This window comes from Microtus oregoni, unplaced genomic scaffold, assembly GCF_018167655.1.
Source record: "Microtus oregoni isolate MIOR12 unplaced genomic scaffold, Mior012 000038F_ref0000394, whole genome shotgun sequence".
NCBI lineage: Eukaryota > Metazoa > Chordata > Mammalia > Rodentia > Cricetidae > Microtus > Microtus oregoni.
In genome coordinates this window covers 1,967,013-1,990,202 of record NW_024543097.1, presented here as the reverse complement: position 1 = coordinate 1,990,202, position 23,190 = coordinate 1,967,013, and the positions used below count along the sequence as shown (strand labels likewise).

At 42.9% G+C, this 23,190-nt stretch overlaps 1 protein-coding gene across 1 annotated transcript in view; it reads left to right on the top strand.

Annotated features, from left to right (window-relative positions):
• Plekhm3 (pleckstrin homology domain containing M3) overlaps positions 1-23,190 on the top strand; it is a 161,554-nt gene that overhangs the window by 54,542 nt on the left and 83,822 nt on the right. The window contains exon 4 of the mRNA XM_041631814.1: positions 10,782-10,927. Within this exon, the coding sequence (XP_041487748.1) occupies positions 10,782-10,927 (146 nt within the window). The remainder of the gene's footprint in view (positions 1-10,781; positions 10,928-23,190) is intronic.

Genomic DNA, 23,190 nt, shown 5'->3' with positions numbered 1-23,190 from the left:
TCTTAACACTTCTTGGGAGTTGAAATCAATTCAGTATTTATTCATTTATTTCATACAATTTATACTTAAAAATTTTTAGATTAGATTTTTAAAGGATTTTTATATGGTGGTGTTCATTTGCATGTATGCTTGTCCATTACATGTGTTCTTGGTGCGTGTGGGAGCTAAGAGAGGGCACCGGATACCCTAGAACTGGAGTTATGAATGGTTATGAATCATCACATGGGTGCTGGAATCAAACCCAAGTCCCCTAAAAGAGCAGCGAGAGCTCTTAACTGCTGAGCCATCTTTCAGCCCATGATTTATAGTCTTAATAATAACATTTCATGAGATTGGTCAAATACTGTAGCAGTTAGTAAGATTATATTTTCACTCAGCAACACATACCTGACATGTGATATTCCCTTCATTTCTTAGTTAAATGCAGTACCTTTAGCACTATTAATACAGCCAACATATCAGAGCTGTCTTACGTTTTTAAATATTCCATACAAATACCCCCCCCCTTGGGCTTCCCACAGGTCAGGGAACCCTGATTGCTCTTCGAGCAGATGAGGGAGGGGGACTTGATGGGGGGAGGGGGAGGGAAATTGGAAGCGGTTGCGGGGAGGAGGCAGAAATCCTTAATAAATAAATAAATAAAAATAAATAAATAAATTTAAAAATTGTTTTAAATAATTAAAAATAAAAATATAGTATAAATTTCTAAAAAAAAAACAAACCAAATACCCCCCCCCCAAAAAAAAACTAGAAAACACAGACCAAACAAAAACCTCACCTAACAGCTTACAGTATACTTGAACTTTTTAAACCTATTCAGACTAGGAAAAGTCCAGGGTTGCCTTTCCTTGGTTGCCTTAGTTCTGCAAGTAGAATCAAGCAGTACACAATGATGATTTGTGGGTAGCCTGTGCCTCAACAGCTGCTGTCTGCTGGTCCCAGTCTCCCCGTCTGTCCGTGTTCTGTCTCTAGATACAATGGGCACTGAGCTCTTGCTGCTTCAAGGCACAGTGCTAGTACTTCCCATGCCCATTTGCCACCTTGCTGAACTGAAAGGAAAGTCCTTGGTTCAGGGCACCCATTTTTACCCCAGCGGAGTGCACTTTTGTTATATTCTTAAGAACACAGCTGTCTTCTGCAAGCGCCAACTCGGGTTAACCTAAGTGTCTCAGCCATGGTAGGGACAGTGTCCTTCCTAGCCTAACTTATGCTTTTAAACATGTGTTAGCCCTCAGACTGCAGGGCAAAACTTTATGAGCCAAATTCTGGCCAACAGGTAGTGACATTTTCACATATATAATCTCTCAGCACTGTAAAATTTATAGATGAATGTAAAGTGAAACTTTTCAGAAAAAAATTATTCTGTAATAAGCAGAAGTGACTTCAGGATAGGTTTGGAAACAACCAGTATATTTCAGGATTATATTTAAGCATGTAAAACCTCTTCCAGCTATAAAGGTCATTTTTTTCTTTAAAAAATATTTTTCTATTATTCACTGACAATTTCATACATACATACAAGGTATCTTGGTTATAGTCACCCACACTTTCCTTTCCCTCCCTCCCTGCCTCCCTCCCTCCCTCCCCTAACTCGCTGAGTTCAGCTCATTAATGCTGCCTGTGCTTGTGCAAAGGGCCATCCACTAAATCCAGATCCATGGAGAAAATTGACTCTCATTTTCCCAAGCAGCCATCAACTGCCAAGAACGTGTCAGCAGCGGTTGTGGCTTTGTGAGCTTCTCCCCGACCCATGCTGCAATGCTGACTGACTTGATACTGTGCAGGTCTTACTTACGTACGCGCCCAGCTGTGGGTTTATGAGTGCGGTGTTCATGTCATGTCCAGAAGACAGCATCTCACTGTATCCTCCCCATCTTCCAGCTCTCGTATTCTTTCCACCCCCTTTTCATGATGCTTCCTGAGCCTTGCGGTGAGGAGTTGATATGGTTGTTCCATTTAGGGCTGGACATTCAGTAGCTCTTGTTCTTCGCTTTTTGACCAGTTTACAGGCTTGTTTTGTTTTGAGACAGGGTCTCTCTGTGTAGTCCTGAGTGTCCTGGAACTTGCTTTGTAGAACAGACTGGCCTCTGAATCACTGAGATCCGCCTGCCTCTGCCTCCCAAGTGCTAGGATTAAAGGCGTGCGCCACCACCGCCCGGCAGTTTATGAGTCTTTACGCTGTTGTCGCTGCAAAAAGAAGTTCCTCTGACCAAGGCTGACAGCGATCCTAGTCTGAGTGTAGGAACATAAATAGTTAGATGGCAGATTGACAACATGAGCAATAGCAAGTTTTCCTGCAGGGCCTATGACCTCCCTAACCATAGAAATTTGGGGGCCCAGTATTCAGTGCCAGGAATGAATTTCCTCCTGTGGTAAGAGCCTGAAATCCAATCAAAAAGTGGTTGGTTACTGCTGCCATAACAGCCATGCCACTATTACACCAGTGGGTTCATCTTGCTTGCAGATCAGTATTGTACCACACAGGATCCAGCACTGGGTAAGACCATTGATGTTCCCCAATCCTCTCTCCCCACATAGCCTGCATAGTACCTTGTGGCACTATGAAAGCTAGCCGGAAGGAGGAAATTTCCTACTCTGCTCCAGATTGATTTTTTCTTTCTTTCTTTCTTTCTTTCTTTCTTTTTTTTTTTTTTTGGTTTTTCAAGACAGGGTTTCTCTGTAGCTTTGGAGCCTGTCCTGGTCCCGGCCTCCAGATTTCCAGATTGATTTTTCTTTGCTCAGCAACCAAAGTGTATGATATCTTTAGCTATAGGATTTTACCATCTAGTTAGTTAGTGAGCAACCAAAGGCATTGACAATGGTCTGTGTTGTTTTGGAGGAATCTGGGGCTTTTGTCTAATAACCTGAAAGGAGATATCTATTCCTTGCACTGAGATTTTTGTTTAATAGCCTGCTTTTGTTTTATTTGCTTGTTTTTGTTTGTTTGTATTTTTTTCTGGGAGCAACCAGCTATGAAGTTTTTATTCCCTGGGAAGAGAATTCACTATCAAAGTATTTAAAACCTTATGAAGAATATAATTTTGAGCTTCTACAGCCTAAAATAGGTATATAGTTTCCACCAAATCTCTGCCAACCCATACCATTTCTTCATATTAGTAATTATAGTGGCACAAGATTAAGTTCTCCTCTTGTTCCTCAGTTTCGAGTTGCTTAGAAATACTGTTTGTCTTATAACAAAGTGTATACACTCCATATGACATATACCATAGTCTTTATCTAAATGTTCAGTGTCTTACTTTGTTTTATGATTAAGTAGATCCCTTCTGCTTTGTGGGTTACTGTCTTGTTCCAAAGACCCAGTGGTAGTTTGAATGTTTGAGATAGGAAAGGGGTTGGGTCAATGATTTATAAGTAGGTGTTTTCAGATTCCTTTAGTCTTTGTACCCTTTCCATTTTATAAGTAGAATTTCAAAGCCTTATTTCTACCATGCTAATTGAGGTGTAGTGGTAGCCATTCTTACACCTAAACTCTGTCCCTTTCTGCTGTTCAGGGTACAAGGCTATGATGTGGGATTCCCTTCTGTATGCTGTGAATATGTTTTATTACCATTGGCTAATAAAGAAGCTGTTTCAGCCAATGGCTTATCAGAGTAAAGCCAGGTGGGAAATCCAAACAGAGATATATAGAGAGAGAGCAGGCAGAGTCAAAGAGTCACCATGTAGCTGCCAAAGAAGAAGGACACGCGGGAACCTTACTAGTAGGCCACAGCCTCCTGGCGACACAATGATTAATAGAAATGGGTTAATCAAGATGTAAGAGCTAGCTAGGAATACGCCTAAATCATTGGCCAAATAGTGTTGTAATTAATATAGTTTCTGGGTGATTATACAAGGCTGGGACCCATGTTTATTTTTGCTTCAACTTCATTTAATGCCAGCTCTATATTGAAAAGATTGTTTATGCCTTAAATTAAATGCTGCCTACATGTTTGGGCTATTCCCAGGCTGGATAAGCAGAACATTTAGTTTATGCCAAATATATGCCAAACTGCTCTTTGTTTTTAAAAGTGTATATTCAACACTAACTCCTTTTTGTTGCTTGCTTGTTTGTTTGTTTTAAAACAGAGTCTGACTTTGTAGCTCTGGCTGTCCTGGAACTCACTATAGAGACCAGGCTGGCCTTGAACTCAGAGAGATCTGCCTATCTCTTGCCTGCCAAGGTCTGGGGTTAAAGGCCTGCGCCACTCCATGCCCAGTTTAACCCTAGCTATTATTTAGTAGATAGCTACAGACAGTAAACTAGGGAAACCGAGTTGTTTATGACCTTACACCCAGTTCCTGACAGTTCTTTATTTTTTTCAGCACTTGGGTGGCATGGGACTCTCAAAGCCAGGCCCGTCACACATTCTAATCAGTGTTCAGCCACGGGACCGCAGCACTAGTCTCACCATCCCAACACCTGTAAAAAACCAACTCATTGAGCCTCTGCAGTCTCAAGGGTCTAACACTGTTTAAAGTCCAGGCCTTAGGGCAGCATTTTACATAGGGCTTGTTTATGGCAACCCACTGCTCCCTGCCAGGACACTGGAGGGAGGGAGGGAGGGAGGGAGGGAGGGAGGGAGGGACTGGGAGATCCCATTCCTTAGCCTAGCGTGGACAATTCATCCTGTCCTATGCCTATGGAAAAGAGGCTGTGGAATTCATCAGGTTTCCCTTCCGCTTTTCTCCTCCCATCCCTTTTAAAGACTGGGTCTTCCTATGTACCCCACATTAGCTCTGAAATCATGATCCTCTCACTTCAGCTACTAGAGTGTTGGGATTACGGACACCATGATGTCTTTGCTAGGCTTTATTTTTTTCTGATTTTACAGAGCAAATGAACATTTGTTTCCTCAAACTCCTTGTCTCACACCTCCCCTCCTGTTTTTAGAAGATAGGGTCACTAATACCTTCCCCAGCCTCCTCCTTCCAAGTGCTGACGTTACAATATTTACTACCACCATCTGGTTTTTTCTCTTAGCCTTTTTTTAAAATATTTATTTATTTATTTATTTATTTATTATGTATACACATTCTGTCTGTGTGTATCTCTGCAGGCCAGAAGAGGGCACCAGACCTCACTACAGATGGTTATGAGCCACCATGTGGTTGCTGGGAATTGAACTCAGAACCCTTGGAAGGGCAGGCAATGCTCCCAACCACTGAGCCATCTCTCCAGCCCCCTTCTCTTACCCTTTTTGTAAAAGCACTTTCTTCTCTTCTTGCATGATTTTCTTTTATTTTATTACTTTTTTGTTTTTTAGAGCATCTCTACCTGCCAAATGCAAAACAAAATAGTCCAGCACTCGAGAGGCAGAGGCAAGTGAGTCTCTGTGAGTTTGAGGCCGGCATGGTCTACAGAGTGAGTTCCAAGACAGCCAGGGCTGTTACACAGGGAAACCCTGTCTCAAAAAACAAAATGGAAACAAGCAGCATCAATAACAACAACAACCAAAAAGCAAAATACAGTTTGACCTCATGGAAGTATATGAAAGCTCGTGTTATGGGATAAAAAGCAACTTGGAGTAGCTAACACTTCCACAGTGAGACAGGCTCACCTAGGGATGGATCTAGGCTCAGCTCTTGTCCTTCCCTCTCGGGTCCCTTGGTTCCCCGGTTCCAGGCTGCAGAGGTTGACAGCTATTAAGCAAGGAGGCTGTTGGCTCAAGACCTTCGCCTCAAAAAACCACACAGCAGCCCGCCAAGCTAACTAGGTGCATTTATGAGAAGAAAGATTGTCCTTTGTAGAGAATTATGCCAAAATTCTGTTGCGAGCCTTAGATTCTATCGGATGTCTTAGTGAAAGGCCGTTTGGGAAAGGGCTACACATGCAGCAAGCAGGGTTCTGCTTACACGGTGACATTTGTTTCCAAAGTGTATCAGAGGGGAAGCTAAGCTCTTCAGAGCATGTGTTCATTAAAGATGTGAAGTGGGGTGGGAAGCAATAAAAAAAAAAAGGCCAGTGAGTTCTCTTGTGAGGTAGTTTTTTGTTCTTATGAATTGAACACTCTGAAAAGTTTCAAAAAGAACCTAGGAGAATGCATTTGCTTTGATCAAACATGTAGAGTGTCCCCTCTCCAAATGCCCTTGAATTTAGAAATGTTGTTGAAAATCTGTGTGAAAGTACATAAAAATATATGTAAATAAGGCCTAATTAGTTATTTCAATTAATTATTGTCTGTCTACTTTGCAGCTCCATTCTTCCCCATAGTGTTGCTTTTCAGAATCCGCTTTTGGCACTCTTGAAAAAAAGTTTCTTAGCAGTCATTTTTAAGAAAGCACGCTTTCCCCCGTTGAAAACCTCACAATGATAAATTAAAATCCCGATTGTGCCTCTTCGTGGAAAATTGCTTCAGACACTTTCAGTCCATGACCCACAGTATGATAGTGAAGGAAATCTCGCTGCCAATCAACAGAGCAGGGCTTCCTTCTTGAGACAGATGCTATGTGCTGTGTGAAAGACAATGACTCTATATCAGGTCAGTAGCCTCTTGTCTTCTTCCCAACTACACTGTACTCCTTCAAAGGCAAGTGTGTTGGACTGGGGCTAAAAGGCTTTAATTCTTTCTCAGTTGAATAGGAGGCTTCCCAGTAGCAGTGGAGATGCTCTGGGTGTAGCTGGTGGTGGAGCTCTTGCAGAGTGTGGGCAGATCCTCAGTTCCATCTGCAGTGTGCGGAATAAACACTTATACACTGAGCTCAGGTACTTTTCCATAGCTGATGGCCAGAAATTGACTAAGAACTGAAATTTAGTGTTGGAGGTATGCAACAAATTATGGTTTTCACTGAGTAATCTGCACGTCTTCTGCACTGTCATTTAGAGTCTGGAGGGATCTTGGAGGTAGGTTTTAGAGAAACCAGGGGAGCAGCCCAGCCTTTACCTGTTAGAATCCCTGGTGAGGAACAGAAGGTGTACACGAGAAGTATAGATTTCTGGTTGCTATCCCGATTATACAGATTCATAATCGTCTTGAGGAGGGTCTTAATTTGCCACAAACATTGCTGGGAGATTTTGATGCTCATTGAACTTGACCATCCATCAGTCTCAGCTGTCCAGTTTATTTTATTCTGAGGAAGCAGGCCTAGAGAGTTGGTTGGGTCAGTTCACAGTGTGCGCTGGACAAGAGTGAGCCAGACTTCTGGCTCTGGATTAACACGTCTCTGTATTTCCCATGTGGGAGTCATCCTAGGCATGCAGACCTGTTCAAAGTGACTTATGGACTGACTGGGTACTGGTTCCACACAGAGCAGGAAGACACCCAAGGACCAGAGGTCCTCACAGTGTTGCCCATGTTTAAACTAAACCCTGAAGAGCATCGCTGTGTTCTCCCATCCTTCCTCCTCTCCTTTTATAAGCCCAGAAAACTGTGCACAGTCTGAACGTGTTTAGTGTGTCTCAGTGGTACATGTAGTTGAACACCCGCTTAAGATCAGTGTGCCTAGTGGAAACTTTCTCTTTTGCGACAGGATTTCTCTGTTGTAGTCCTGACTGCTCTGGAACTTGCTCTGTAAACTAAGCTGGCCTCAAACTCAGAGAGATCACTTGCCTCTACATCCCAAATGCTGGGATTAAAAGCGTGTGCCTCCACCACCCAGTGAAACATTACACATTGCTAGTTTATATGCTTTCTATACATATTTGTATTTTTAAATGTTGCTTATATATGTTATAGAACATTATAGTAAAGTCATTAAAATTACAGACTGGTAACTCCTTTAGTACTTATTAGTATTCAGGAGATGCCTACTGATATTAATTATATACCAAATTCAAGCAACTGAAGAGCCAAACTGACCTTGTTTTTCAGTGTTTTGGATGGTAGTTTGCACTACAGTGATGTTCCTGACTGAATGTCACGAGATCACAGTCACCTCTGACCTATTGGGAAGGACTGGGTTCTGTTGGGTTTCCTGCTCTAGCGACACTCCTAGAGTGTGGAGCCCATAAGTGAGATGGACTGACGTCATGCAGTAACCAGCTTTATTCAGAGCTGATGGCTAAGCAGAGTCACACAAGTAAAGAGTACAGTCACAGGGCAGGCTGTACATGGTGGCCCAGCAGACATGGCACGATCATGGTTTCCATAGAAGCATTTAAACAAATAACACTAGCCAGTTGTAATGGATAATCTGAAGTCAGCTCAGGCCTATCCACTACACCTGGGAACATGAAAACATTCTATGTTTTGAAGAAACTGAAGTTACAAGACTTGTTGTGTCTTGGTTTATTGCAGTTTCTCATAGCGTTCAAAATTCTCACGTGACTTCGTTCTTGGACAGTGCTCTGCCACGATTCTATCTCAGTGTTAATTCAGTTTGACTATCTACTAATTATAGAAACAGAGACATCCTCGGAGCTTGCATGTGTCAGGTCCCAGTTGGGTCTGTCCACTGATCACAGGTAAACACGTTTAATGTGCGGACTTTAGAATGGGCAACATATTTTAACAAGAATAGGAACGAACACAAGCTGTTTGAAGAGGCATGCAGCCAGGTTCAAAGAATTACTTTGGAATAACTATAGGAAGTGACAGTCTTTTATATGTATGTGTGTGTGCATGTGCCGGGGGTAGCTAGTTTATCATGTCTCAACACAAACATTTATTGGTTGTCTACTGTGTGTTAAACTCTGTGTTAAGTGCGGAGGATAAAAAATAAATCTGGGAAGTTTACTGTCTGCCTGACTGGAGAGGGTCATAAAAAGGCACCACGGTTCAAGGAGGCACGTGCTAAATGCCAAATGAGTCACACAGTCAAGCAGCATTCCAGCATCTACCACCCAGAGTGGTGACAGCATCTCTCCCGTCACACAGGAGATCCTGTGTCCTTATCTTCTGCACACTGTTTCTCTTTCCTCAGCTAGCCTCAAAAACAGGCTCATGATGATTTTGTTGCTACTCAGTAGTTAAAAAAGAATAATAATTTTAAGAACTATGGGAAGATCTAGTTATTAGAATGTACCACTAACATATGCATTTCATGATCTTTCAGTCCCCTCTGTTTTTAAAAAGAAAAGAATCTAATTCTCCCAGCAGAAGATGCACAATGAAATGGCATGGTTATTACTGCCATTTTATTTGTGATGGAAACTTGTTAGGTTTTGTAGTATTTTCATAGAGTTTATGTGTATCTTTGTAGGAAGACAGTTTGTATTAAATAATTGTATTAAATCTTTTGAGCTCCTAGTAATGGAATTGATTATAATACTGGTTGCCAAATTATTCATCGTCACCGTCACTGGAAGAGTAAATCAGTTCATCTTTACATCGTGAGCCTGTGTCAGCTCTCTTTAGTCTGTGTGTTCTGGCACCCGACCGTGAGGAATGCCGCATGGACGGGTTCTGAAGTGAAAGCCATGAGACAGTTCAGAATAGTGATGCTGTTTGCATAGCGTTCATCAGCCTTGCTGGGGCTTCCAGGATGTTTGTGACAGGACTTCCTCCTAAGGAAGCATGATCTCTTTGGGGCAGGGCCATGATTACTGCCAGGTCGCCTGACAGTCCCTGGACAGTGTTCACAGAATCATCAACTCCTGAGAGAGAAAAAGGAGTCACCTACCATCTAGTGGCCTTGATGGCATGCAAGATTTATTGAGGTCCCAATCGCTTACGGCACTGGGGAGAATCTGATGTGTTTGCTGTGGAGGGTGCAGTGAGGACTGTGTTTATCTGGGAAGGATGTGAAGAGTTCTTGGGCTGGAGTAAATAGGTTCTATATCCAAAGAGGAGGCAGTCAGATGCCAGAGTCTTTACACTGATTTTTTTTTTTCAAGCAAAAACATGCTGTGTCTCCTATTTAGGGATCATGTCACCACCAGACAAGCTTACAACCAATTCCAAACCCTACCTTTTATTTGCAGAACAATCTCACATAACACATTTAACATTGCAAAATTCTTCCTTTCTTCCGCTCTCAATCTCTGCCTTTCTTCCTTTTATTGGTTTTTGTTTTGGTTTAGTTTTGATTTTATTTTTGTGGGCAAGGTGTCATGTCACCCAGGCTAGCCTCGAACTTGATATATAGCCAAAATGACATTTCATTTCTGATCCTCTTCCCTTTGCCTTTGAAGTACCTCCAGATGCAAGTGCCACCATATCACATACAGCACCACAGTTTACGTGGTGCTGGGGATTGAGCCCAGTGCTTCATTTGCTAGGCAAGTGCTACTAACTGAACTAGAGTGATAGCTCTTGGTTTTGTTTCTCTGAGACAGGGGCTCACTAAGTTGCCCAGGCTGCTTTGAACTCTGGGACTTGCCATATAGCCTAGACTGGCCTTGAGCCCACAATCTTAGCCTCAAGTTCTGCGACTACAGGGGTGGACCACCATGTCTGGTTTCATTTCTTCATTAGTAAAATAGGGTCTCTTTCCTCAGAGATGTTGTGTAAGCCAAACAAACCTATATTAGTAGCTTCCAGACAATTATGTTGTATTACTCGTTTCTGAGAAGGAAAATAGGAGAATAAAGGTAGAGTTGTGGAGGAACTGGTCTCTGGTAGCTGTGTGCAGAAGAAATAGAATCCGAGGGGACCAGAGACAAGGGCTTAGTTAGGACGGTGTCTGTCTCTCAGGAGGTGGGGTCTAGACTTTTAGGCTGGGAAGGAGGAGGCCTTTGGGTCCCTGCATTCTCTGCAGCTTCTCTTCTACAGACTTCATTTAATGTGAGGGCTGTGGAGCCTTGTTCTGTGCTGTTCAAAGTTCAGCAGCAATCATAGTCTATCTCTTGCTCTGTGCTGTTCAAAGTTCAGCAGCAATCATCGTCTATCTTTTGCCTTGCACAGGATGCCAGCGATCTATCGGTCTTTCTAATGGCAAGGCCAAGGTGTGCAATTACAGCGGGTGGTACTACTGCGGCAGCTGCCACGTGGATGACAGCTTCCTCATCCCAGCACGAGTAGTTCACAACTGGGACACTTCAAAGTATAAGGTAGGTGCCAGCCTTGGGTGTGCCTGACAGTGGCGATTCAGGTGTTCATATATGTCAGGCAAATCCCTTTGAGGCAAACTTGAACAAAAACAAAAACAAAAAAAAAAACAGGGTCTCACTTTGTAGTTCAGCCTGACCCCAAATTAACAATCCCTCTGTCTCCAGCTTCCAAGAGTTGGGCTGACAGACACATCCCATCACGCCCAATTGTGCCATCAGATTTTATCTAATATCATACACATCTCACTATTTTAAAGCTTTTTTATTGTGGTTCTTATTAATTTGAAAATATATGTATATTTTTTGATCTATATGTCTATCAAGTATAAGTTTTGACCTATAGACCTTGGAAATTAACTATAGGTGCTAAGAGAATTCTATATGGTGGGAGGCCTCTCAGGATTTTTATTGGAAAATGGGGACATTGAGATTCTACATGAGCATACCTGTGATCTCTGGAGAAGGCATATGTGACCCAAAGTGTTGCTTGTGATGATATAGCGCTCTGATTCAAGCACGTTCAACCCTTGAGCTGGAATCCTGGAAGAAGCCCACAGAAGGAACAGTGCAGTTAGCCATCCTCAGATCTCTCAGGGGAACTCTTGTGTATTAGAGAATGGGAACAGATGAGAAATGCTGGAATATGCTAAGAGCTTTGCACAGTAATGACTTGCAGACAAGAGAGACATCCAAGGAGTGTGAATAGCACATTTGTTAGCTGTTAAAGTGCAAGTCAACAGGGGAAGAGGAAGGCTCAAGACATGTTGGGTCATCCCAGCATAAGAGTGTAGAGAGAAGAGAGGCAACAAAGAGCGTCAGGGGACCAGAACGAGCGAGCAGTGAGGTAGAAGGAGCCCAGGCTGGTGAAAAGCCGTGTGAAGAAAGTGTTACCCGATGAACTGTGACAGATGCTGATAGGTCAAATCAGATGAGCCCTGAGTGCTGACCATTGGCTCTAGTCATGTGGAGGTAATTAGTGACCCTAATGAGAGCACTCTGAATGGAGAGGCAGGAGCAGAGGTCTGAGTGGAGAGGGCGCAACATAGAACTGGAAGAAAGAAAGAAATGACAAGAATAGGCGAAGGCTCACTCAAAGGGAAGAGACAGGTAGGGGATAGCAAAGGGAAGCGGGGTCAAGTTAGGTTTGACTTTTGTTTTCATGGAAAAAAGATAACAGCATGGCTTTTTTATGCTGCTGTGAACTCCCCAGGAGAGAGGGAAAGGCTGGAATAATGAAGGTGAGAGAGTAAGAATGGTGTCCTGTCGGCAGCAGAGGACTTGGCCAGGGTTGAACTGTGGAGTGAGAGAAGAGGAGTCTGAGAGGTATGGGAAGCTCGTGGGAGCCCTTTTTGGTTTCAATATCTGTGATCTTACAGGGGTTAAGTTTCCATGTGGGTTACTCTGGAAACTCCCTCCTGCTAATAGGGAAAAGTGGATGATTAGAAAATAATTCTGTCAACTCACCCGCAGGCTTCTCTGTAGCCACATAGTCCTCACTGCCCTCCCCTTACAGAAGCGTTGTTCCTCTGCCCCTGTTGTCTCCTCCACTCTTCCTTTCCCCATCATGCTTTTCTGTCCAAAGCATACCTCAGCCCCTTCTTGTGTGTTTGCTTAGTGGGAGGCATATTCCTTGAACTTCCCGAGGCTAAGTTTTCTAATATATAAGATGAGCCCAGCCTGCCTTGGTTCAGATCTTGGCTTTATTGCTTGCTGATGTGTGACCTGGGTGAGTTACTTAGACTCTGGGTGTTTTAGTTTTCTTGTTTATAAGATGAGGACAATATTACCTCAAAAGAGTTACCCACTGGCTGAATGGCTAAAATACGTAAAGCAAGTAGCATGGTGCGAGCACTCCGTGCGTGCCAAATAAGCACCATGCTTTTGGTAACTCACACATTCATAGTTGACAGTTGTATGGAGGAGGTTAGGAAAGAAAGTTGGTCGTTTGAACTCTCAGGGATTCTGTCCTCTGGTTTGAGGGCTGGATAAATGGCTCAGTGGTTAAGAGCATACACTATTCTTGTAGAGGACCTGAGTTCAGTTCCCAGCACCCAAGTCAGACAACTTACAACTCCCTGTAACTCTAGCTCCAGGGATGTGGCACCCTTTTCTGGACTCCTCAGGCACCACACTCACATGTGCACGTTTTTTTATTGTTTTATTGAGCTGTACATTTTTCTCCGCTCCCCTCCCTTCCTCCCCTGTCCCATTCTACCCTCTCCCATGACCACCATGCTCCCAATTTACTCAGGAGATCTTGCCTTTTTCTTCTTCCCAGGGAGATCCATGTATGCCTGTCTCTCTTAGGGTCCTCCTTGTTTCCTGGCTTCTCTGGGGCTGTGGACTGTGTAGGCTGGTTATACTTTGCTTTATGTCTAATATCCACTTATGAGTGAGTACATATTATATTTTGTCTTTCTGGGTCTGAGTTTCCTCACTCAATATGGTTTTTTTTCTAGACCCATTTATTTGTCTGCAAATTTCAAGAAGTCATATTTTAGCGCTGAGTACTGCTCCATTGTATAAATGTAGCACATTTTATTTGTCCATTCTTTAGTTCAGGGCATCTAGGTTTTTTTCCAGGTTCTGGCTGATACAAACAATACTGCTATGAACATGGTTGAACACATGTCCTTGTGGTACGATTGAACATCCTTTGGGTATTTACCCAAAAATGGTATTGCTGGATCTTGAGGAAGGTTGTTTCCTAATTTTCTGAGAAGTCGCCACACTGACATCCAAAGGGGCTGGACCAGCTTACATTCCCACCAGCAATGCAGGAGTGTTCCCTTTACCCCACATCCTCTCCAGCATAAGTTGTCATCAGTGTTTTTGATCTTGGCCATTCTTACAGGTGTAAGATGGAATCTCAGAGTTGTTTTGATTTGCAGTTCTCTGATGGCTAAGGATGTTGAGCATTTCCTAAGTGTCTCTCAGCCATTTTAGATTCATCTGTTGAGAGTTCTCTGTTTAGGTCTGTACCCCATTTTTTATTGGATTATTTGTTCTTTTGATGACGAATTTCTTGAGTTCTTTGGATTTTTTGGAGATCAGTCCTCTGTCTGATGTGGGTTGGTAAAGATCTTTTCCCATTGAGTAGGCTGCCATTTTATCTTGTTGACCATGTCCTTGACTTTGCAGAAACTTCATTCTTACATACACACACAAATACATAATTAAATTTTTAAGTTTCAAAAGAAAAGCACCAGAAATGGTATGATAAGGGCTAGAGAAATGGCTTAGCCTTTAAAGACCAGGCTCTCAACTGGAAATATAGGAAATGGTGTGATAAGTACTTACTGGATGCGAGTTATTGTTCTCATCACACCACATTTATGGAATTGATTGCTTGTTGCATGTTTTCTCTGTAACAGAGGGCTCAGGAGATGTGGCTTAGCACAGCCCATGGCACACAGCTGGGAAGCAGGAGGGGCTGCTGAGTGAAAGTAAAGCCTATCCCTTAGGCGCCTCAAACTCAACACACCAAGTGTGTGCTCCCTACAGTTACAGATGCAGATATTCATAGTCATGTGGATAGTCAACAAGATAAAACGCAGCCTACTGAATGGGAAAAGATCTCCACTGCCAGACATAGCCACCTATGATTAGCCACCATCCTGATTATTCCCTCTACTGCATGTGTCCTGGCCACACAAGAACCAAGACTTAATTGTAGCATGAGGTCACGCTCTCAGCCCCACTACACTCATGGCCTCAGCAGCCATCACACGGCAGGAGTTGGCAGCCTTCTAACAGCCTCTTGCCTTCGCTGCTTACTTCCCTGGGTCCCATTGTTACCTCAGATGAATTTCTTACTCAGTCTTTAGCTTAGTTTTTTTATTTTTTTATCTTACAATAGAGATAATAATAGCACTTAGGCAATAAGGCTGCTGTTTTCTTAAATTAGTCACATAAGCCCCTAGCACAGTGTCAATGCAATGTAAGTGCTCAGTTAGGGCCAGACTTCCCCGTGTTGTCTGCAGAGTAGATACAGTTGGTTCCCATTGTGATCTCTAGCCCCAGACTTCCCCGTGTTGTCTGCAGAGTAGGTACAGTTGGTTCCCCTGTGAGTTCTAGTCCCGGACTTGACCATGTTGTCTGCAGAGTAGGTACAGTTGGTTCCCCTGTGAGCTCTAACCCCTGTCCACCTTTCTGGCTTCTTCATCCACATCCATCCCCACTTGTCTCTTCATTAAAATCATTTCTACCTTTTTGATCCCTGTCCTGCCAGTCTTTTTCACATCTCTTGACTCCTCTTGCTCTCACCCAGACATAGCAAATCCTAAAATCCGATTTGGATCTTATTTCTCCCCTAATTCCTTCCTTCCCTTCCTAGACAGTTATCATGAACTCCTTGTGATCTTGTACTTGACACTCCCAATATAGACTATAAATATTTGTGTGTGTATGAGATAAAAACATATTTAGGGAGGCAGACTGGTTGAATTCACTTTAGATTACTATGCTTGGAGTAGAACTTTGACATCTAACAGCAAGTGAGTGAGCGACATAGCCCCAGCCCCATGGTCTGCCGAGAGCTGGGGCCGGTGACACCTGCCAGCAGAGCACACATCAGTCAGTGGAGCAAAAGCAAACAGGAGGCGCGGGCAGCAAGTGGCCAAGGCAGGCGTGACTGTTCACAGAGAGTTTTGAAGACTTCAGAAACCACCATTCTAGCTGGTGCTGAAGCCTCGGATCTCTCTGTAAGATGGGCCATGTTGTGGTGGTCTGCGCTGAGGTCATTGAAGATGTTTATTAGGGACACTCACTTCATTCATGCTGCACGTGGGGAGTCAGACCTCTGCTTCCCACATTTTCAGTGGACCAGGGACAGCTTTAATGTAGGAACACAGCCAGCTGATGTTATCTGCATCATCTGTCACTGGCATTGAGGAACTATATTCCATTTAGTCCAGCATCTGTCTGTCTTTGCTCAGATACCAGGAATTAACTTAATGCTTCTAATTGTGAGAATCAATTTAGACCTATCAGTTTCTCAATCCAGACATCATTCTGTTAAATCTGCCTACTGCTCTTAGCAGTACGTGACTGCTTGGCTACCCATTGAAAAAAAATGGATTTGCAGAACAGAATGAAACTGTCATCTCAAGCATTTCCTGGCTGCCCTCTGGAGTATTAATAATCCTAATTACTTCCACGAGCAAAACTGCATCCATTTCTGGTGTCTGTGCTACAAACTCAACTGGGCTCCATGACTGAGAAGGAGTTAAACCCTTTCCTTAAATTCTGTAGCCATTTTCTAATGAAATTGTCTTTAAAAGTACCTCCCTGCCCCCATTCAAACCGGCCAGACACAACCGAAATACTCAACTTTCTCACCATTTCCCCATAGCTTGTGTGTCCTGGCCTGAATACTCACATTCCTCTTAGCTAGGGGGTTTCCGTGTTACTCAAGCCTGTCTCTCCATCCCGAGAGGCATCCAGCGCCAGCTCTCTTGCCACCAGCTGCCTCCCCCTTTGTTCATTACTGACTGTAGATGTGTTATGAACTTAGAAATAAAACCAAGCTGTTCAAAGTGTGTCTGAAGTAGCTCAAAGGGAATGTAATTCCTGCCCTCCTGAATACTTTTATTTCAGTGGAGGGGGCAAGACATTAAACAAATACATAAATGCAAAAATGACTTTGGAAATGAAATATTTCTGCTGCTCATCATTGATATAGAGCCCAGCTCCATGTAAGCCTACATGCAGTGCTGCCTATGTGCCTTCTAGTCTCTGTTTTCAGCCTTCCTGAAAGGATGGGGGAGGGGCAGGGAGCAGTGAGCAGATAGTTGTGACAGACTTCTTCAAAACAAAGTGACTGTGACTGCAGACCCCTGGACACAGAGCAAGGTGTCCAGAGTTCTGAGTTCTGGCTCTACTGTGCCATGCCATGACCGTAAATAAGCTATTTGGGGTCCCTGGACTTGATTAAAAACATGAAATGGGTTAATTCACTGTTTTTCCAAGTAGACTCTGAAATACTTCCATGTTCAGCACATGTTAGTGGGCTCTATTGGAAGGCCACCACCAGACCATCTTGGTGAGGATCAGAAAGAGCTAATGAGTTTACAGCTCAGTAAGAAGGGACAGCGAAGTTAGAGGAGGATGTTCTGCTTCCAGTTGAGGGAATGGGGCATAGATTAGCCTTTCTCCCATTTTTCTGCCCTCGGCAGGGCTGGAATAAACAAAACTGTCCTGTCTATACTCAAATAGATTTGAGAAGTAGATAGGATAAACAGGTGATCTAGAGCCTTTCCCAAGCTCTCAGGTTTTATGTGGATGTAGGTGCCGAATGTGTGGGTGCCATTTGTAGGTGGAAGTTTGTGTCCCTCAGGCTGCTCCCCAGTAACCACACAGAGGTTTAATATTACTTCAAAATGCTCAGCTGATAGCGCAGGTTGTTACCTGCTAACTCTTACATTTCCAATGACCCTGGACTTTTATCTACACTTTGCCAGTAGGCTTTGTACCTTTTCTTAGTACGGCATGTCCGTCCAGCTTCTCTCTGCATCTGCTCGCTGCTCCTCTGACTCTACTCTTCTTCTTCCCAGCGTTCTCTGTGTGGCTCTCCTTCTGACATTATCCTGTCCACTGTTGGCCGTTTAGCGTCTTTATTAAACCAATCACAGCGACAAATATTCACACAGTGTAAAGGAATATTCCACAGTGATCCTCTTTCCCTTCCTCCCCTTCCTCCCATTCTCTTCCTCCTCCTTGTCATCACTACTGAGCTACATTCTAACCCAACCTAAGCAGATTTTCTTTACTCTCAAGTATCTCAGAGTTTGAATATGAGAAAGGAAAGTACTATGCAGCCTGTTTTTGTTCCCAACACTTGAAAAAAATCTCTTTTGTGGGACTGGTAACTGGGGGAACACAGGTTTAGAAAAACTGACTTGTTCTACTAAAATCATGTCCTCCTGTGTGTGTGTTTTTTTTTTTTCAGCCTCCTCCTCCTGTAGCAATAGCGGAGCCCTAGTCCCCACTGCTCCATTTCACATTGCATCTGTGTTCACTATTTATCCCCTCTGCCCACCACTTCCTTACCCAGCGCTGTTCTGTGTGTGAACATGCCAGAACACTATTCCAGAAACCTCTCCAGGATTATGCAGACAAAACATGTGCTGTGCTCACTTCTCCAATGATTGCACTTAGTGTTCAGATCACATTGCTCATTTGTAAATGTGTGTGTGTAACCACAGACTTGGTCGTCATTGGTTTAGAACTAACTTCAGTGTTCTTACTGTGAGGAGGGCATATGTTCTAACTGCGCTTCTTTCCTCATAATTCGTGTAGACTGCAGTACTGTGAAGACAGAATCAACTCGCACATTGAAACACAAGCACAGTTTGGCATGGAGTTCCTCTGGCATAAACCATTCTGGCATAGTGGGGTATATCTCTAATCCCAGTGCTTTAGGCTAGTCTAGGCTAGTACGTAGTATAAGCCCCAGAACCAACATTGAAAGGAGAGAATCCAGTTCTGAAAGTTGTCTTCTAACCTTCACAGGCAAAACATGGTGTGTAAATGTTGACACACCCTGGCAGTCATACACACACACATTTACATAATAATAATGAATAAAAATTTTTAGAAGCACTTTGGTGTTGGCAGAAACTGTTCTTTCATTTCCCTGCCACCCAGACCCAAATAATCACATAGAAACTATATTAATTACAGCACTGTTTGACCAATAGTCCAGACGTTTTTCTAGCTAACTTTTATATCTAAGAATTAACTCATTTCGATTATTCTGTATATTGTCATGAGGCTGTGGCTTACCAGGTGAGTTTCCAGTATCTGTCTCCTTGGGCAGCTACATGGCGTCTCCTTGACTCCTCCTACTCACTCTGTATCTCTTCCAGCCTGGCTATATTCTGCCCTGCCAAAGGCCAAAGCAGCTTTATTCATTAAGCAATAAGAGAAACACAGATACAGAAAAACATCCCACATCATCTCCCCTTTTCTGTCTAAATAAAAAGTAATGTTTTAACTTTAATATAGTAAAATTACATATAACAAAACAGATATCAAGCAAGAATTACACTTATAATATTTAGTCTTTTGTTCTGGAAAATTTCACATCTAATTTATTTTTTATCATAACTAAGGAAAAACTATAATTATTACTATCTAGTCTTCAACTCATCAAAGACCCCAGAAGGATATATTACCTAAGTAAACAGGAAGTGCATTGTAAGCAATTTCCAAAGTTCTAGAATTGACAGTGACATCTTGCTGTCTGTACAGTCACCCAAAGTTCTTTGGTAACATTGGGGCACCTGTCTTCAGCCTACAGGCCATAATGTCTGGCAGACTTTTCAGTGAAGCAGGAAATTTGAAGATCTGTTCTGCCTTGTAATGGCAAAGTTTATCAGTTGCTTTCTTCTATGTCCTGCAGAATGTCTGGCAGACTCTTTCATGAAGCAGGAACTCTGAAGGATTGTCTGACCTTTTGGCAAGTTCAGCAGTCATTTTTCTGTGGTTCCTGCATGTCCAGCTCACACAGCATACCATCAAACAGTTCAGGCAAGAGCAGTTTCTTGCCCAAATGGCCTTCAATAGCCTTGTCACATTGAAGGCAAATTCCATAACAAGTTTCTTCAATGCTCATCAACCTCTCTGAAGTAATTGGTGCTGCTGGAAGAAGACATGTTTCACTGTTAAGAAGTCTCAAAACCTTTTAAATGCCATATTCTGTAGGTCTTTGAAAGATTTGAATAAAACCTATCCATATAAATAAATCTCTGTACATCTAGAAAACCTAACTAATATGACTACAAGTTTGACTATGACTACCTATTAATCTATGTTTCTTAATTATACATTACCTTTTTAAATGAGCTGCACAATCACAATACCTTAAACAATAACAGAAATACACATACACAGTATTACAAATCGATCTTAAATTTGTATCAATAGACCAAAGTCTGTACCGATGTAAAGTATTCATTTCTATATCATAGCCCTCGTTAAATGAAAACAAACATTTATATACAGTCATTTTGGGGATTTGGGCGTTGTTTTCTCCATACTGCTTCCTGCTGTTTGTTGGGCAAAGTATTTTTAGGGTTCACGGATATCTTTCTGGGGCTCTTGTTCTATCAAATCACATTAGCCTGGAAGGAATCCACAGGTTCTCATCTTCTGTGGAAACAAAAGCAAAACCTCTTTTCCAAAGCAACATATCCTTAGACCTAAACTTTGAAGTCAAGATACCTTTATGTTGGTTCAACTTAGCAGCCCCAAAAATCAAATGTCTTTCTGCAATTAAAAAAAACAAATAAAACCCAAAAATATGCATAATCCAGACTCTTTGCGTATTTTCCATCTTTACATGGCTTATTTCTCTATTGCTTTTACTCCTTTAATTTGTGTCTGTCTGTACTCTTTTATATTACTTTTATAATCTCTTTAAAGACTCTGTTGTATTTTTAAAGCTATGATTTCTTTTTATACATGTCTATATTCTTTTTCTTTTCTCTCCCAAGCCTATGTACATTTTTAAACACACTGTAAACAATTTAGAGGGTTTTTTTTTGTTATCTGAATCTGTCTTCACTGTATATCTTTTTCTGAGCACAAGTCTTTAATCTGTTTAGCGATATGGCTAGGAGTAAAGCTTTGGTTTTGGTGTCTGGCTCCACCTGGCTCTCTCAGCCTTCAACATGGCAGAGGAATACTTACTGCCAGCTCCGGGACTGGTGGGTGGGAGCCACCTCAACTCTCAGGAGCACCATGCAGCACAGAAACCTTTTTATTATTTTTCTGAGCAAAAGCTAAATCTGCCATGCAGCATGTCGTGCAGCCTGAAAATGTCTCTGTGTATAGCAGTGAGAATCTTCTGTTCTCCTACCTGTGCACACCTAGCAGACCTGATCAGGCCAGTTGCCCAGGCAGGGAGTGGGGAACTGCTGGCATGCTCTCAGCTGCTTTCCTCTTAACCTCGAGCGGGCGTACAAGTATCCACACCTGAAGTGGGTGGCGGCCATGAGTGTTAGCCCCAAATATGTGGGTATTATTTTGTAGGTGGAGAGTGCTCTTTCATTTCCCTGCTGCCCAGATCCAGATAATCACACAGAAACTATAAATATATTCCAACCCTGTTTGACCAATAGTTCAGGCATTTTCCTAGCTAACTCTTATATCTTCAATTAACCCATTTCTTTTATTCTGTGTTTAGCTTCGAGGCTGTGGCTTACCAGGTAAAGTTCCTTCAGCAGCTACATGGCATCTCCTTGACTCTGTCTACTCTCTCTATGTCTCTTCCAGCCTAGTTACTTTCTGCCCTGCCATAGTCCAAAGAAAACCTTTATTCATTTACCAATAAGAGCAACACATATATAGAAGGACTTCCCACATCATCTGACGTCCCACATCACTTTGGCATTTTTGCCTTTCATAATTTGGCTTGCCTGAAGCATAGTAGCTCAGCTATTTGTTGGGACATGCCTGGTGTTACCATGTGATTTGTGTCATGTGTAGACTAACAAGAAAGAACTCTCACCTAAGAATGCCATTGGCTTCTTCCGTAGGTTAGCAAGAGCATACTTTCTTCCTTAGGCTAAAATTCATTTCAAAGTCTTCCTTTTTGGAAAATGCTTTTTAATGATAGTGGAGCTTGAGTGTTAAATCATCTTGCTAATATAAGGAGGAAAACTTTGAAAGCTCAAGGAATCATACAGGGATTAATTATAAAGCTCTGTTTTGCAAAACTAGCATTTATTTCGTACCAAATTGCAAATTTTCCTAAAAACTACCTCACCAGTTTTTGTGAATGGAGTGGAATCAGTGGAATCTGGACTCTGAAGACCTAGACCATAAGCTCAGCCTTGTCGCCAAAAATGGCTGCAGCCACGGAGATGGGTTCACACAGCCAGGCAGCCACTGTCAGATGCCCTCCATGGGAGGAAGGCTAGTTAATAACTAGGAGGCAGCTCCGTGGACGGCTCGGAAGCCAGCTCTGTTTCTCTTCTTTTGTCATTTCAGTTTATGAACACTGCTATCAGTAGCTGCTGTCCTGTTCATCCCCCTGCTTTTACTGTCTCTATAAGAGATTTCCCCGCTTTTGCTTTTGGGCTTAAGTAGCACCTGAAGAGAGAAGCCTAAAGCCTGGAGACTGTCCAGTGCCCTTTGTCCTTCTGTTCCTACTAAAAGGTAGCATTGTTAACCTGACACAGCGGGGCCCTGGCTCGGTATAAACAGTCTTCTCTATACCCAGAAAGACTAATTGAATTGTACAATACATCATTTTCTAGCAGCAGTTTCAAGTGGATTGTCCTTCACTTCCCTGAACACCGGCAGGCATTTTCCTCATTTGATGATATTTAAGTGCCGCAGATATTTAAACACAGTCAATACAACTCAGTTTTGTCTTTCTGCACAGAGCTGGGGCTGGGAGGTGCCTGGGGGCAGGCGGGGCTGCTTTGTTGTCATTGAAGGCCTGGCCTGCTGTGCTGTCTTTGCCTCACAGCTGAGAGAGTGGAGGCCCCTACACTGTGGTACCTTGTTGTTCCTGACCTGGTAAATCAGTTAAAGCTCTTGACTGATTCTGGGGGCTGTTTTGTAACCTGGATTTTCAGTCTATTAAGATCCTTAACTTTGCCACTCTCTGCAGGATCTCATGGGGTCAGACTGTATATCTTATAAATAATCACTTAGAAACACACACACACACACACACACACACACACACACACACACACACACACACACGTAGTGCACTTTTCTAGCCCTGTAGGAAATATAAACTTAGTTGTGAGCTTTCCACTTTAAGAAGGTGGTGATGCTGAACCTCGTGTTTGTGTGTGAGTAGCATATGTTTAATTAGTGTTTTACAGCCTCACGTCTGGGAATCACACTTCCATATTGTACACTGGGGACCTGGTGATTTTGTGTTGTCCTCCTTGTGCTTCCCTGCTCTGTCCGTCTGTGTTTCCACCTGTAATTCCAGAGCTAGATCCAGTGCAACGTGCCTCACCAGGCCGAAGCTCCTGTTCCCAGGAGAGCCGAGTCCTCTGCGTTAAGCCTCCCGTGAGCCCCGTGGCTCTACTGATGGCAGATTGCATGTGAGCTGCTGCTGTGAACTGTAAAGCCTAATGAATTGTCAGTTCTCTTTTAAATGAACAGAGTTGCTTATTTTAGTGCTCAGTCCTAGCCTTGCTTCTGGAGAGGGTTAGTGGGAACTTCTGGAGAGGTTTACCTTCCATGAGCAAAGGCTCAGCCTACTCTGTGTATCACCAGCAGTTCCCACCCGA